This window comes from Semicossyphus pulcher, unplaced genomic scaffold (genome assembly GCF_022749685.1).
Source record: "Semicossyphus pulcher isolate SPU_LCO1_2020_fin unplaced genomic scaffold, fSemPul1.0.p SCAF_22, whole genome shotgun sequence".
NCBI lineage: Eukaryota > Metazoa > Chordata > Actinopteri > Labriformes > Labridae > Semicossyphus > Semicossyphus pulcher.
Genome location: NW_027211696.1, coordinates 21,224,809 through 21,239,957, shown reverse-complemented (window position 1 = coordinate 21,239,957; position 15,149 = coordinate 21,224,809). Strand labels below are relative to the sequence as shown.

The 15,149-nt window shown below is 44.4% G+C and overlaps 1 protein-coding gene across 1 annotated transcript in view; it reads left to right on the top strand.

Annotated features, from left to right (window-relative positions):
* gfra2b (GDNF family receptor alpha 2b) overlaps positions 1-14,295 on the top strand; it is a 90,113-nt gene extending 75,818 nt beyond the window's left edge. Inside the window, exons 6-10 of the mRNA XM_069673123.1 lie at positions 2,576-2,685; positions 3,050-3,190; positions 5,264-5,445; positions 9,578-9,625; positions 12,982-14,295. Coding sequence (XP_069529224.1) covers positions 2,576-2,685; positions 3,050-3,190; positions 5,264-5,445; positions 9,578-9,625; positions 12,982-13,125 — 625 coding nt within the window. The 3' untranslated portion in view covers positions 13,126-14,295. The remainder of the gene's footprint in view (positions 1-2,575; positions 2,686-3,049; positions 3,191-5,263; positions 5,446-9,577; positions 9,626-12,981) is intronic.
* Positions 14,296-15,149: the final 854 nt, after the last annotated feature.

The window sequence follows — 15,149 nt, the reverse complement described above, 5'->3', positions numbered from 1 at the left end:
CAGAGATGTGTCTTTGTTTTTTGACTCTGCTGTTTAACTGATGTCATTTTACCTTCAGTGTTTTATTGTTGTGTATACAGGAGTGGGCAGTAACAAAGTACATGTACTCGAGTACTTTACTTTACTCAGTTTTATTTTATGGCTAAACTTTGACTCCACTTCATGTCTGTGAATGTTCTCGTTGCTCGCTGCGTTTGAAGTCAGCTGATCGTTTCTAAAATCCCAAAGACAATAAACTGTGTTTGTGGTTTGTCTCAGTGGTGTTGCCGTACCTGTACCTCGTCACTCAGATCAGGCGGTTCATGTAGTGCCGGTAATGATGATCATTTTGTTACCTGAGTTTTAATATTTTTTTTTACATGATTTATTCTGATTTACTGATTTATATTTGTTAATTTTCAACATTTCAGTGTTTTTTTTGTTTTTTTTGTCAAACAGGACATCAAAGACAATTGATTTTATTCTGTTTTGTTTCGTTTGATGTATTATTTTTTTTCTTTTAAAATGTTCTTTTTAAATGTTTAATTGTTCACGGAGTCTTCTACATTTCTGTTCTGTGCTCATTGTTGTTTGAGCAGTTTTAGCTGCATGTTTGTACAAAAGGTGTGTATAAAAATAGAGACACACACGCACACACTCGGACAATATCAATCACACAGTCTCCAGAGGATCACCCCACCGCTCCGACCATACGACATCTTTCACCTGACTTTCCCTCCTTTTCTCCGTCCGTCTCTCCAACATGCTGCAACACAAAACTCATCAGTAGAAGAAGAATCACGAGGGAGAGAGGGAGAGACAAAGAGAGAGACGAGGGGCGACAGGATGCAGGAACAGAAGTAGGACAGGCGGCAGATTAAGCCGAGCAGTGATCGCCTGCGACAGTTTCTCCTGCATTAACATATGCATGATGTGAAACACAGAGATAATCTAACTACTGCGTGAATCACTCCAGGATTTACAGCGTTCACTTTGTGAGCATCGCTGGATCTGTTTTTACACAACAATGAGGAATCAGAGCTCGAAGACGCGGAGGAAACAACAAAACATGGAGGAAATCTGTGACAAGAAGAGGATGAAGAAGAGGCCTCTAAGTCAACACTCTGAACTGGCTGTGAGTCTGTTTGCATGTTGAAGCGATGAAGACGGAGCACGTGACAGAGAGCAGACGGCTGACGGCTCTTATAGTAACACATAAATATAGACTCAATCGTACATCTACACTCTGTTCTTCTGCTCGTCATTTCAAGGAGGGTCATTAAACATAAACAAGGCCAGATGCTGTTTGCTGTAAAGTGCACTTTATTTACTGTCGGCCATTTTGTTTCAGGGTCTGGAGTCTGAGTGAAAAGTTTCTGCTCCGGAGATGAACAAACAGACAGCTCTCATTTACAGTTAGTACTAGAGAGAGTAATGATCCATAAACACATCACGTCACATCCCCTCTGCCTCGACACTGCCCCTACAGGTCACGTGCAGACTGCAGCTCACGTACGCTTTGCGTTCATTTTTGAGGACGTGCACAGCCGACGCTTCAAACAGACGCAGGGCACACAGGCACACGGACGCATAGTTAAAGCAAGGCAACAGACGGCCTCGTCGTACCGCCAAACTTTGGTCAGAGAGCAAACACTTAAAGACCCTGAAACAGACGGCGCCGCCTACATCTCCCCGGGTGTGATTTGACCTATTGTTAGTATTCTGTGTGTGTGTGTGTGTGTGTGTTTCCTCCTACACCAGGTATTACCATGCCGGTGTTGCCGGCAGAAGAAGTCTGATTGGTTCATGGCCCAGGACAAGCCACCAATCAGTGATGAGCTTGCACAGTCTCACCCTTAAAGAGCTCGTCCAGCTCGTCCTTCAGCCCGCTCGCCTCTGTGCAGACTGCAGTTAGCTGTTTGTGTCTCTGCGGCGCCCGTTTGTCCCTGGACTGGGCCTGTATCAGTTTAGTTTAAGGATCAGACGCACGCCAACGTTAGGATTCATTTGTTAGAGACACAGAGGTGCTCGTTGGTTCGGTTAGCTTAGTTAGTCAGGTTTTATTTCTATTTTGTCTCACCTTAAGTTAGAGTCCTTATTTATTGATGGGAGCAGCACACACAGACCCTCTCAGGAGGATTCTGCCTCCTTTTTGTTGTTGTAAACAATCCACTCGTCTCATGTTCATAAATACGTTTGTTTCTCCGGAACCATAAGATAAATGTGTACCTTAAAACAGATGATGAGGCGTACCTTAGATCAGATCTTAAAGGGTTCTGCAAACAGTCGCCAAAGGGTGCCTTAAAGTCAACATTCAGTGTTACCTATAGACGCTCCCTGGAGTCGCCCCCTGCTGGCCTTTAGGAAGAACTGAGGTTTAAGGCACTTCTGTGCTGGCCTCACATATCACACCTGGTGGCTGTGTCCAGGTGTGTTGGACTGGGAGAAGTGTAAGAAGGGCCCACACAGATAAAGTCGATGCAGGTACGGGCCCTCAGAGAACGCCTGTGTTCTGGGCCTGTGATAAAAGAGAGAAATAATCTCCCAGAATGCACCTTTCTGATGAGACACTGACAGGTGTGTGTCTGTTGTTCAGGTCTCGGCTCGCTGATTTCCACATGAACTGCCAGATGACGTCTCACACGGTCACCAGCTGCCCCCACGACAACTACCACGGCTGCCTCATGTCCTACGTGGGCCTGCTCGGTGAGTTCAAGGACCAGCTTCTCTGTAAATGTAGAATCACTATTAAGATGTAAGAACTGGGTCACACCGTCAGTGTAAGAGGAAGAATGAAGCGTTGTACTACCTCCTGTGTAAATGTACATTACAGTGAACAGTCACAGTCTCACAGGGAGCGTCCTCGCCGCTTTATTTCAGACTGAAGCGATTTCTAAATGAGTCACTCCCTCGCTGGAAATCATCCCTGATTCAATTCCCAATTTACAAAAATCCTCTTTACCTTTCTCCTCGGCTAATCTCCTCCTAATTCTCCTTCCTCCTTAACATTTACTGCTCCCTCTCTGTGTCTCTCTCTGCCTGTCTCTCTCTCTGCCTGTCTCTCTCTCAGGCTCTGATGTAACACCAAACTACAGCGACAGCAGCCCGTCTAACATCACCATCAGCCTGTGGTGCAGCTGCAGGGGAACGGGAAACCAGGAGGCCGAGTGCGACGCTTTCCACCGAGACTTCACGCACAACACCTGCCTCAGTGAGTGTGTGTTTGTGCTATACTTATGAGGACCGAACTCCTCATCAAGATTAAACAGAGAAAGAGAGACGAGCCTTCCTGTTGGAGCTCGCTGCAGGTTTGGCTGCAGGATAAGAGTAACGTTTAGGTTACGGCTGCATTGAATTCATCTGCAGATTATTTCTCCATTAAGAGATGAATCAATGCTTTCTTTTTTTCAAAGCTCCAGTTTTACTTCTTAAGAAATCCTTTAATGTCCAAAAACAAATGAAACCCACAAAATATTCGTTTATTGTTTCGTTTATCGAGGACAGAAATAAAAGAAAAGCAGGAAAACACTCATCAGAGGATCATTATGTTGGCTTGATATGTAATTAAAGTGAGGAATCATTGATTTATGTATCTATTGATCCCCTATCACAAAACTGTAAAGCAGATAATAGCAAAAAGATTCACATTTAAGAAGCTGGATCTTCTGGATCTCTGTGAAAACAACTCCGATAATCAATCAAATGTCTAAATGATCTTTGTTTTAGTTTCGTGTCGTCGATTCTTTGCAGCTGATATTTCTAATGTTTCAAATATGAGACAGAAAATCACAAAAACATGTTTTAAATCCAAACAAAAACTTTTAGGACGAACACTGTTTTATAAAGATCCATAAATCTATTGAACAACAAATCGTTTCAGCTCAGTTTACGATGAGCTCAACAAGAACATGACAGGTACGGACCTCACAGGTACACTGAGAGGTGTGTGTGCGTGTGTGTGTGTGTGAGAGAGCGAGAGACAGAGAGAGAGAGAGAGAGAGAGAGAGAGAGAGGAAAAAGTGTGAGCGAAGAAGATGAGTGAGAAGAAAGGTTAGATGGAGACGATGTGTTCAAGGTCCCCTTTACGTTCTGTAAATAACAACGCCGAGGCTACAATCTCACCCCTGCACCTCCTCGCCAGACTCCCTCCCTCTGCTCCTTCTGTGTGTGAATACACACACACACACACACACACACACACACACACACACACACACACACACACACACGCAAACACACGCGTGCACGCGCACACACACACACGCACACGCGCACACACATGTGCACGAGAGCCACGTTTGACCCCAGAGAGAGTAGAGACCTGGTGTGGAGCCTCGGCCTTCGCTCCATGTTGAGTGTTTTAATGCGAGGAGGTTCATCAATCATTCACACATCCGAGTGTTGGACTTCAGTGAAGCGTCAGCCTGTCAGGAGTCTAAACACTCCTCAGACACTCCTTTTATATGAATGTGCTGAAGGTTAAAGGTTTGTTTGTGTGTTCACTGTTTCAGGGCGGTGTTAATGGTCTGTGTATTTATGAATCGACCCTGACAGTGAATGCATCGCATGCTTAAGCCTCCACTTAGCGATCGCTCCACACAAAGAACCATCTATTTGTTAACCTTAGTAAACATTTATTCTGGAACATGCGCGACGAGCCGATCCACGGGACACATAATTCCCATCAGCACTTGAATGCATGTTAACAGGCCTTTGTTGTGGGAGCGTCAACACGTCAACATGCAGGAGACCCCAGGATAGACGCAGGACGTGCTGCGGGGATTATTTATCCTATCTGGCTTGGGAACGCCTCGGGGTCCCCCAGGAAGAGCTGGAAGAGGTTTCCCGGAACTGGCCGGCTGCATGTTTGGACTCGAACACCCCACAATGAACTTTTCCATTCGTGTTTTCCGAATGCATTTTATATATCTTAACTAGTCGAGGCTTCTGTCGTTAGCAGAAGTTAGCTTCTGTTTAGCTGCAGCGATTAATCGATTTGTTGTCAACTATTTAATTAACGACTTTGTAAAGCAGTGCAGACGCGTGCAGTGCAGCCCTGCTCAGTTTGGATGTGCAGGATCAAATGTTCTTTTGCATTCAGTATTTTGTAAGCAGAAACATGTTAACATTCAGAAACATTTCTGTGGCACACTGATTCAGATTACAGCCTGTAAATATAAAGACAGGAAGTTGAATGTGTCATGTGACTCTGTGAGGTAACAACAACAACAGTAATCTTGTGTGATGAGTGTAACACTCTCCTCTCTCTTCCTCTCCGTCACAGGAAACGCCATCCAGTCGTTCGGTTACGGCTCAGAGGGAGTGACTCTCCACGTAACCGAGCCTTCTTCCACCTTCCTCCCCCCCGCCCAGCCGCCAATCATCTCTAAACCCGCCCCCTCTCTGCACGGCGGAATCAAACCCATGGACAGTGCGTGTATGTTCTCCACCTGTGCCAACCTGCAGGTGAGTAGAACAGACATAAAGCAGTTAAAGCTTACATGAGGCGGTTTGGACAGGATGTGCCTGCAGGATGTGCCTACAGGTTGTGCCTATAGACAGACACATGCAGACAGCTCTGAGGAGGTCAGGGTATTCTCTGTGTGTGATTTGCTCCTCCACCCTCACACACATTAGCATCGTCCTGCGAGCACGCTGGGAAAGCGTAACCCATCCATTATGTACAGGAAGAGGTGTAAGGCTGGAGGTGAGAGGTCACTTTAAATTGCTATCCATTATGTAAAAGATTTAAAGCATAAATTATAGAAGACCTCAACATATAATTCACTGAGTGTCGAGCTTTCAGTCAGCTCACTTACACACACACTTACACACACACACACACACACACACACACACACACACACACACACAGCAGACTGTGTTGGAGAGTTATTCACGTAACTGTTGATTATTAATAAACTTGAATAAAGCGTGATATAAACTACACGAAGAGGCACTCCATCTGCTTACTTAGAGACAGTTAGCTTAGCTTAGCATGAAGACTGGAAGCTGAGGGTAGTAGCTAGCTTGCCACTGTCCAAAGTTAAACATTACACCTACAAAGCTCACGGTTATTATTTAGGTCATTGAGTCTTTTATTTGCAGAAAATGTCGACTGGTTCAGAAACCAAAGGATGTTTGTCAGAGCTGAATGAAGCAAAGAAAACAAGTTCATGTTTAAACAACAGAATGTTTTCACTCAGCGTTCACAGATCAATATCTGGTGAATGACCTGGTGTTTAATCACAGCCTTCATGCAGCTCTGCATGCTCTCCTCCGGTCTGTCTCAGAGCTGCTGGGTGACGTTCGGCCGCTCTTTGAGCAGCTCTTCTTTGTTCGATGCCTTGTGACCATCCATCTTCCTCTTGATCACATTCAGGAGGTTTTAATGGTTCAGATCTGGATTCGGCGGCCATGACATGAAGAGAGAGAGTGGTCTTTGTATTTTCCGGAGCCATGTGTCAAAGAGTTCAGCTGTGCGGGTCCTCTCGTTCTCCTCAGTTCAAACTTGTAATAATGTTTGTATTTGTATTAAGTTATAAAGTAAAAAAAGATTTATTATTTTAAAGATTTATTTCTGAGGACAAACTTACTTGACTCACAGCTTTATGGCTTGGATGAGAGAACTACCTGACTGAGTGGAAGCAGCAGTGGGCCGAGGATGGACCCCTGGGGAACACCTCTGGAGCTGGCACTATAACTGGAGAGTTAGCTGCTGCTGGGGAGCTGCTTCAGCTCTCTCGTTCCAAGAAGTAGAAGTCATATTAAGTTGCTACTTGTCTTACAAGGACATAAACCTGTCCTTGAAACATGAGTACAAAAGATTAACAAACATCTTAAAAGTAAAAGTAAAAGTAAAAACAAAACACGCCCGAGAACAATAGATACTCCGAAGCAGACTGTAGCGAAGATTCCTTGGGTGTGTTTCGGGAACTTCCAATGACTGAACTTAAAACACGTAACGTTAGCGACTGACAGCAGCTGGAAGCTCAAGATTTAGTCGTTGAGATAAATCTGAAAACCTGCACGTTAAATCAGTTTTGGATGGATTCAGTCGTACTGAAGAACACTGACCAGCTCAGTGTTTTGTTGTTTAATCTGGAGGACGTATTGAATATTTAAAGTCATATTTGAAATGAGCATTAGTGTAACACTTTGTGGTATTCTCTATTGTCTGTTTAACGTCCGTCCTCCTCCTTCATGGCAGCCCCTCTTTTGTCCGTACAGAGCAGAAGTGTAGCTGCAGCGTCCCCCTCCCCCTCCCTCGCCTCACATCTCTGTTGGCTCATTGCGATGCTGGCCTGAACCCGGCCGTGCCTCGGGGTCGATGGTGTTTCCCTTTATGTGCAGTCTGCAGACATCGTGTAGCACAGGGATGCAGTCTGGTGCCGGTGGCTCGCTCAGTGTACAGCAGGGGTTTGTTTTGGGCTCTGGCTCTCTTCCACTCGGCTGACATGACTGAGCCGCTGCAGATGCTGCTACGACAGGAGCGTACCGATTCTGAACTCATATGTGGACATCTATTTGGCACTCGGTGGCTTCATCTGAGGTCCAGGACAGCAAAGAGAGAATCTGTGAATCTTTAACTTTCAGATAACTGAAACCTTTATATCAGAGGTGTCGATCCACAGCGGTGGTTCTTTGGCCGATCCATCTTTGATTTGCGTTCACGTCCACTTGTTATAGACTTGTTATATTGTTAGATATTGTTGTAAATCCAAACCTTCACCTTTGGCTATCAGAGCACACGATCAGCAAAAATAGAGAAATGTCTCCCAGAATGAGCCGTAACCTACACTTAAAGAAACACTGAGTTCGATGATTCTGTCCTGCACATAATTTAACCTCCAACACCCCCCCCCCCCCCCCCCCCCCCACTACCCCTCCACTGGGGGATTGCAAACTGCAATCCATCAGCACTTTCAAAAGACCATTTGTAAATACCTGGAACGTCAGCGTGTATGTCCCAGTAAATACGAAACCTCGGCGGTCACACGCCGGCGGAGATGAAGCTACATGTGAAGCAGATAAAGACAGACATGTTGCTGCCTACATGCTGCTGCTGTGAATCTGTTGTCTGCACTGAATCATTCTCACATGAATATATAACCACCGTGTCTCTGTGAGCTTTGCTGAGCTGCCAGTTTGCAGGAAACAGACCTGCAGAGGCGTTCAGTGTCAGAGGAGGTTGCTGCTGTAATAGTCCATATGATAATGATTCATCTGCACGGTTTAATGATCACTGTAACAGCTGCGTGTGGATGTGCACATGGATGTGCACATGTATATTTCAGAGGGATGATAATGATCTAGCTTTCTGCTCTCGATGATTCCCCGTCACCAGAAAGAGTTTCTTCCTTCCCGACGGGCGATAACATCTGATTGGCTCTCCCACCCAGGTACCGGGAGGAGATATGCTAATGAAGCGCTGACAAAGAGGCTGATGGAAGACGGAGATAAATGTGTGTGTGTGTGTGTGTGTGTGTGTGTGTGTGTGTGTGCGTGTGTGTGTGTGTCTGAGAAGCCTAAGTGTGCTTCCTCATTCAGTCTGACATTACTGCTCTGCATTTCAATGACAGTGAAGCTACTGAGCAAAGTTTAACCGTTTGTTGTCCTCCTCGAGACACTCTGAAGAAAACAAGCGTTCTCCTTTCAGTGAAAGGCTTCGTGCTCCACAGATTACTACAGAGGACTGTCTGTGAGAGTCTGTACGGCAACGTTAAGGCCCTTTGAACCCTGTGAACTCTGCAATAGAACTGTGGCGACCAGTGCAAACATTCGTCTCTTATTCTGCGTTTTTTTTCTCAAATCTGTCCAACTTAAAGTTTTTCATCAACATTATTTTGAACTTGAATTATTTGATGTTCCTTCCTGAATGTCACCTCTGCACGTCGTAGTTCACTTTGTCCTTCAGTTTTTTAATACACAGACTTCTTGCACTTTGGATGTCAAAGAACCGAGTATCTTTAAACACAGCTGTTAATCTTTTATTCCTCTGATTTAACCAGGACTCTCTTATCTCAATCAGAACATGAAACATTGTCCTTGGGAAATGTATTTGACTTCTGGAACAAGGCTAGCTGAAACTGTTCCTCAGCAACAGCTAACTCTTGTTGGTTAATTCGGGATATAATTGTGGTGTTCCACAAGGGTCCATCCTTAGCCCACTGTTGTTTCTATTTCACATGCCTCCCCTCAGTCAGGTGATGTGTAACCATGATGTCTGGCTCTGCTGCTTTGCAGATGACACACCGTCATATACTGAAGCATAAAACCCTTGTTTTGTTTTTACGTGCGTCTGCTTCTATTCTACGTTGTAGACAAATCTTTAGAGACTATCATTATTATGAAGCTGTAAGATGAAAGGCACCCTGGGTAAAGTAGGCGGAGCAACACCTCTGTTCTTGTTCGAGCCCTTCTTATTTGGGCGCAGACTCATGAAAGGACTCATGTTCTGTCAGTAAGTGATACCATCCTCAGTGTTACTAAAGCGCACAGTGTTAATAAAGCAGAGTTAATTGTGCTGCTGTGAGTGGGCAGACGCTGAGGAATATAAATAATTGTGTTTTTCTCATAATGACTTCTTGTTTTACAGGATGGAGGCCAAAAGTGCGTCCCCTCGGATGAGTTTGAGTGCGAGGAGGTGAGGAGCTATGATTACACACCTCAGTGTGTGTTGACACTAGAAAACTAATTATAGAAGTAACAAGTTTTTTAAGCATGTGCATGCTTTTAGAGCGTCCCCTGTGTCTCCATCACACTCTCATGCTGCATCATTGATCCTCTGTTTGTTTGCTTGGCATCTCTGCTGAAGCTGGTGGTGAAGTTTAACAGGTTCATGATATAAAAATGATTATTGATTTAAAACAGAGGTGGCGTAAGAGACAACGGCTGTCGGCAAATAACTCTTTTTTTAAATGAGAGAAAGAGGAAACTTGTTCCTCTGCACCTCTGAATCAACTGTTTACTTGTTTTAAACACAAAGAGAGACGAAAGAAATCTTGTTAGAGGTTCAGAATAAATTGGACTCTTTGCCCCAAATCCATAAATCACAGATCGGCTCTGACAGGCCGACCGCTTCTTTAAAATACGTACTCTGATAATATTTCAGCAGTCAGTGTGTTAAATCCGGGACACAGCTGAGTCTGCCGGGGCCGTTACATCTGACGTTAGCTCAGCAGGTATTTAATCATAAAGTATCGACACATCGAAGAAGAATATAAATAAAGCTAAAATGATTTATTTAAACGAGATAACATTTCAATCTTTCTGTCTAGACTGTGGAGGATATTTACGAAAGATCTGTCGCCTTTTTTGTTGTGTAACAGTCAATTTCATTTCCCCTCATTTTAACTGAAGACGTTTTTTCTCAGGTAAGAAGGAAAGAAAAATACTCTGCTGGAAATTGCCTGTTTGGCCTCCTGCAGAGTGTATTTTTTCTCCTGTTTAGAGGCGATAAAAACGAGAGGAAAGAATGGAAATTTATACAAACAGCTACTGATTTATCATCAGTGAGCGTGGCAGCAGAGAAACGGTGTCAGAAATGTAAAGTTAGACCCTGCACCTGTTGCAGAGAAGAAGGGGAGAGCGTCATCATGTTTTACAGCTCAGACAGAGAAAACTTGACAGCAGTAACATTTACAGACATGTTAGAAGTCTTTAGGAGAGCTCTACCTCCAGCATCACAACACAGTGTTACAAAGCCATCGTGAGATGATGAAGGAACTTTATTTATCAACATTCAGAAGCTAAAAGTTTCATCATCTGTTCAAAGTCAACATTAAATTAAATGCAAAACGTAATTACAACGTTCACCATGGTGGTGTCACATGAGGGAACGGATCCTCATCACAGACGCTCTCAGAGCTCCCTGACTCCCAGCAGCCACCTCTGCAGCCTGCAGCCTCGCTAACATATGTGCTGGGGGAGGACGGGTGGGAGGACAAACATTTCAATGCTGCTGTTATAAATATTTATACTACAGAGTGTCGTCAAAGACACCAAACACAGAAAGGCTTCAAAACAGCTGCGAACACGTCAGGCTGCACGTCAGCATCGGCACAACAGTTTAAACATGTAAGCTAGCATTCAGGAAACTGAACGTAAACATGTTATACTGCAACACATTACAGATGAGCTGTAAGCAGACAGTTAACGTGTTAGGTGTTAATTATTGTATCAAATAAGCTGTTTAACTTCCCCATGGATCTTTGTGTGTAGTGACATTTTTGCATCTGAAACAGACGCACAAGGTGTCGCTAACTGTTCAGCATCAATCATTCAGAGTCTGTGTCAAAGTGCCTGCTGTCCTCTGCTAAAAGTGTCAGTTTGAAGGGACCCTTCAGAGTTTGTTTCAAGCTAATTGTGTCTATTAATTTAATCATTGATAAAGAGGGGGTATTATGTCTTATATATATAAATATATACATATATATATATATACATATATAAGACATATATATATGTTAAAGTGTTGGACGTTCAGACTAAACGTGGGTGAAGTTGCAGATCTGCAGGTAAAAGCATGTTGTGATAATAATAATCCCCAGGCTTCTCAGCTCAGTCTGCAGGCTGCTGTGAACGTCACGTTTCACACTGTGATGTCACAAAGTGCAGCCTAAGCAGGCTTCAGAGAGCTGGCCAATCGGAAGAAACGGGCTTCAAGGGGCGGGGTTTCTTAAAGAGACAGAGCTGACTGAGCCGTTTCAGGCAGAGGCTGTGTGAGGGCCTGCGCAGAGCACCAGGGTGAGAAACAGGAGGAGTTTTTTAAACTGTAAATGATGCTAAGCTACTGCACAGGTATCACACAGTGAAATATGAAGCTTGGAATTAGCCCCCTTGTGTCTGGTTGGTAAGTCTGTATCAAGGTGTCTGTTTCAGGTAACTGTTTCGAGGTTAAGTGTCTGCTTCGAGATACTCTAGCTTCTGTTTCTCGGTCGTCTGCTTTAAGGTTACAGCGTCTGTTTTTAGGTTCCTCTCAGCGTCTGTCTGCAGGTATACATTTTGTGTTCAGGTACTCTGAAGTGTCTGTTTCAAGGTACCATTCAGAGTCTGTTTCAGGTACAAGTGTCTGTATCAAAGGTAATCATTCGAGTCTGAATCAAGGTATCCTGTTTAGAGGTGATAGTGTCTGTAGGTTCCTCTTAGTGTCTGTTCCAGCTAACCTTTAGCTTCCTCTTCAAAGTAAGAGCGTGTGTTTTAGGGTACCGTTTAGTGTCCATGTTTCTGTAACATATTACATTTAGGCGCACAAACACCTGTTTAAATGTGACTCATCATGGTGCGCGTTAAATCATTAACTCTATAGAATAATAGACTCTTGGTTTCACTTCAGTCCAAACATCCTCCTCCTGTGTGAAGTCTCACACTGTCTGAACCATCCGTCCAGCCGGAGCAGTCGCTCTGAGTGTCTAAAGCAGCTGATTGGTGCATATATAGTGCATAGCTTGGTTAGAGTACGAACAGTGAAGGAGAGCAGCTTTTAGTGAGCACGACTCAGACTTCATTTCCTTTAACAAAATAAAAGACTTGTGGATGTTGAGGTCAGCGTGTTGGCGTCAGCACAGTGTGTTCTCACTGCAGCTCAGAGGCAGTCTGTGTTGTTACACTCGCTTTGGTGTTTTGACTTTCAGAATCATTACCTGCAGTCGCACCTCTGACAGCTGCAGTGTCAAGTCTCATTTGGAGCTGTGTTCATGCAGGTTTTGTGCAATGTAAATACCATCATCACGTCTGTGTTGGGCGACTTCACTCGTGCGTTCACGTGTTGCAGGGACTCCTTCAGAAAAACCATCTCGTGCACTTTTAAAACCCGGGCACAGCTTTTCTTTTGTTTTTGGGCTAAATGAATAATAGGAACAAAAACTCTGGAATTCCCCTTTAAGAGAGTCGCTATGATTTTTTTCCCATTAATGCTCTAACCTTTACCTGCCTCACTTCTCCTTCCCTCCCTCTCGAACGCCCCCCTCCTCCTCTCTCTCTCTCTCTCTCTCTCTTCAGGCTCTGTTGGCTCAGGGGTCAATAGACTCTCAGGACTCAGCGGGGCCCAAGAGCAGCAGCCGGCAATCAGCTCCTCTCCTCCACCACGTCTCTGTGACTGTGTGTGTGTCCGTGCTGCCAACGTTTCTACTCCTCGTCTCATAAACATGAACTCACTCATACATACAACACCCACACACACACACACACACACACACACACACACACACACACACAAACACACACTCATAAATGGCAGAGAAAGTCACGCGACTCGGGCGCCCTCCGCTACGGGAAAATGTCAACCACCAGACATCCAAACATCGACATCGGCCTTTTGAGGAGGGAAAGTGTTCTGGAGGACGTTCAGATTCTCTCTCTCCACACACACACACACACACACACACACACACACGATGAAGAAGAGGGATGGAGGAAGAAGAAGCTGGACTGTGTATTTGGGTAGAGAGAGAGGGCGAGGGATTACAAATGCAGAGACAGAGAGACTCTTGGGATTTCGGATCACGGCGACTTCATTTCCAAAGCTCCGTGTCTCGAGGGTGTGTGTGCTTTTTGTGCAGACCCGGCTCTGACTCACTCCCTCCAGCTTTTTTGGATCTGAGACAGCTGGGCTGAAAACACAGGGACAAAACCACACACACACACACACACACACACACACACACACACACACACACACTCGGACAGTAAGTCTTTAAATCTGCAGCGTGAGACAGAGAGACAGAGGACGGACAGATGGTTCGGATCCTTCCTCGTGTTTGTCAGCTCAATTTATCAATTCCCTGGACCTCTCCTGTGGCAAGAAATCCATACGACATACATCCAAAGCACAAACATACACACACGTACACACACACACACCATCACCCTCCCCTTAGACCTCGTTAGCGGGCAAACAGGGTCCCCACACGGACACACACTCATGCTGTACACCAGTGTGCTTTTTGCGGGTCTTTATCTTAATTTTGTCGTCGACATTCTGTAGAAACTTCATTTAATGTGGAATATGAAAAAAGTCCATCCAGCTGAGTCTCTGTGGGAGAGTGTATATTTCACATACTGTAAGTGTAAAGTTGAGTGTGTGAGTCTTTTTCTTTACGTGGGAGTGTGTGTGTTTCTGAATGTGGGTGTATCTGTGTGTTTGTGGCAGCAAAGACGGGCTGTAAGGATCCAAATCTCAGAGGCAACTGAATATCAGTCTGTGGAAGTGTATCACTGCTGACTGGCTGAACGGGGGTTGTTGTAGTTTTAAACCTGGTAATTATTTTTACATATTTTGGGGTCTAAAGGTACAAACAGTGTGAGTGTCTCCAGTAGATGTGTTCATCCTGCAGCAGTGAAACAGGCTGTAATGTCTGCAACATAATCCTTGATGGGTCAAAGGTCGTCCACTAAAAGTTCTTGTTGTTTGCACTGACAGGCTCAGATTGTTATCAGTTAGTTTGTTTGTGTTATTGTGTGACTAAAGAAGTTTAAAGGGTTAGTTAGACCTGACGAAATATTTGCTTAACTCTCAGTAACACAGCACAAACTGACTGATGGAGGCAGCAGCAGAGCAGCAGCTCCTTCTGTGTCCTGTGAGCTTAAATCAGTGTTTTTCTGAATGGAGTCTGGTGTGTGTGCAGAGAGCGATGTAACGTCTGTGTGTGGTTAAAACAATCCTCTTCCTCTGTCACAAAAAGGTCTATCTCTGTAGGGATCCTTTCTGTCATGTTGTCACACACTTAGAAGAACAATCTGAGCCTGTCAGTGGAAACAACAAGAACTTTTAGTGGACGACCTTTGACCCATCGAGGATTATGTTGCAGCCATTATAGCCTGTTTCACTGCTGCAGGATGAATACATCTACTGGACACATTCACACACTTATATGTAAAATGGGAATCAGGTTTAATAATACCAGAATTACCCTAAAATGTCGACGTTTGAATAGCACAGAATTAAAGTTTCACTTAGGTGATGATTCATCTTTTTCCTCAGGGTCATTTTTAAGTTGTTCCAGAAGTGGAGTTTGAAAGTTCAATTTCTTACCAATTTAAACTAAAAGCTCATGAAAGTGATGATTTCAGAAGTAAATGTAATATTTGAGATATTCTACGGAGTTAAAAAGTTATAGAGTGAGCAATGTCCTTTTAAAAATTGCGTCACACGGCATCAACACCGTGAG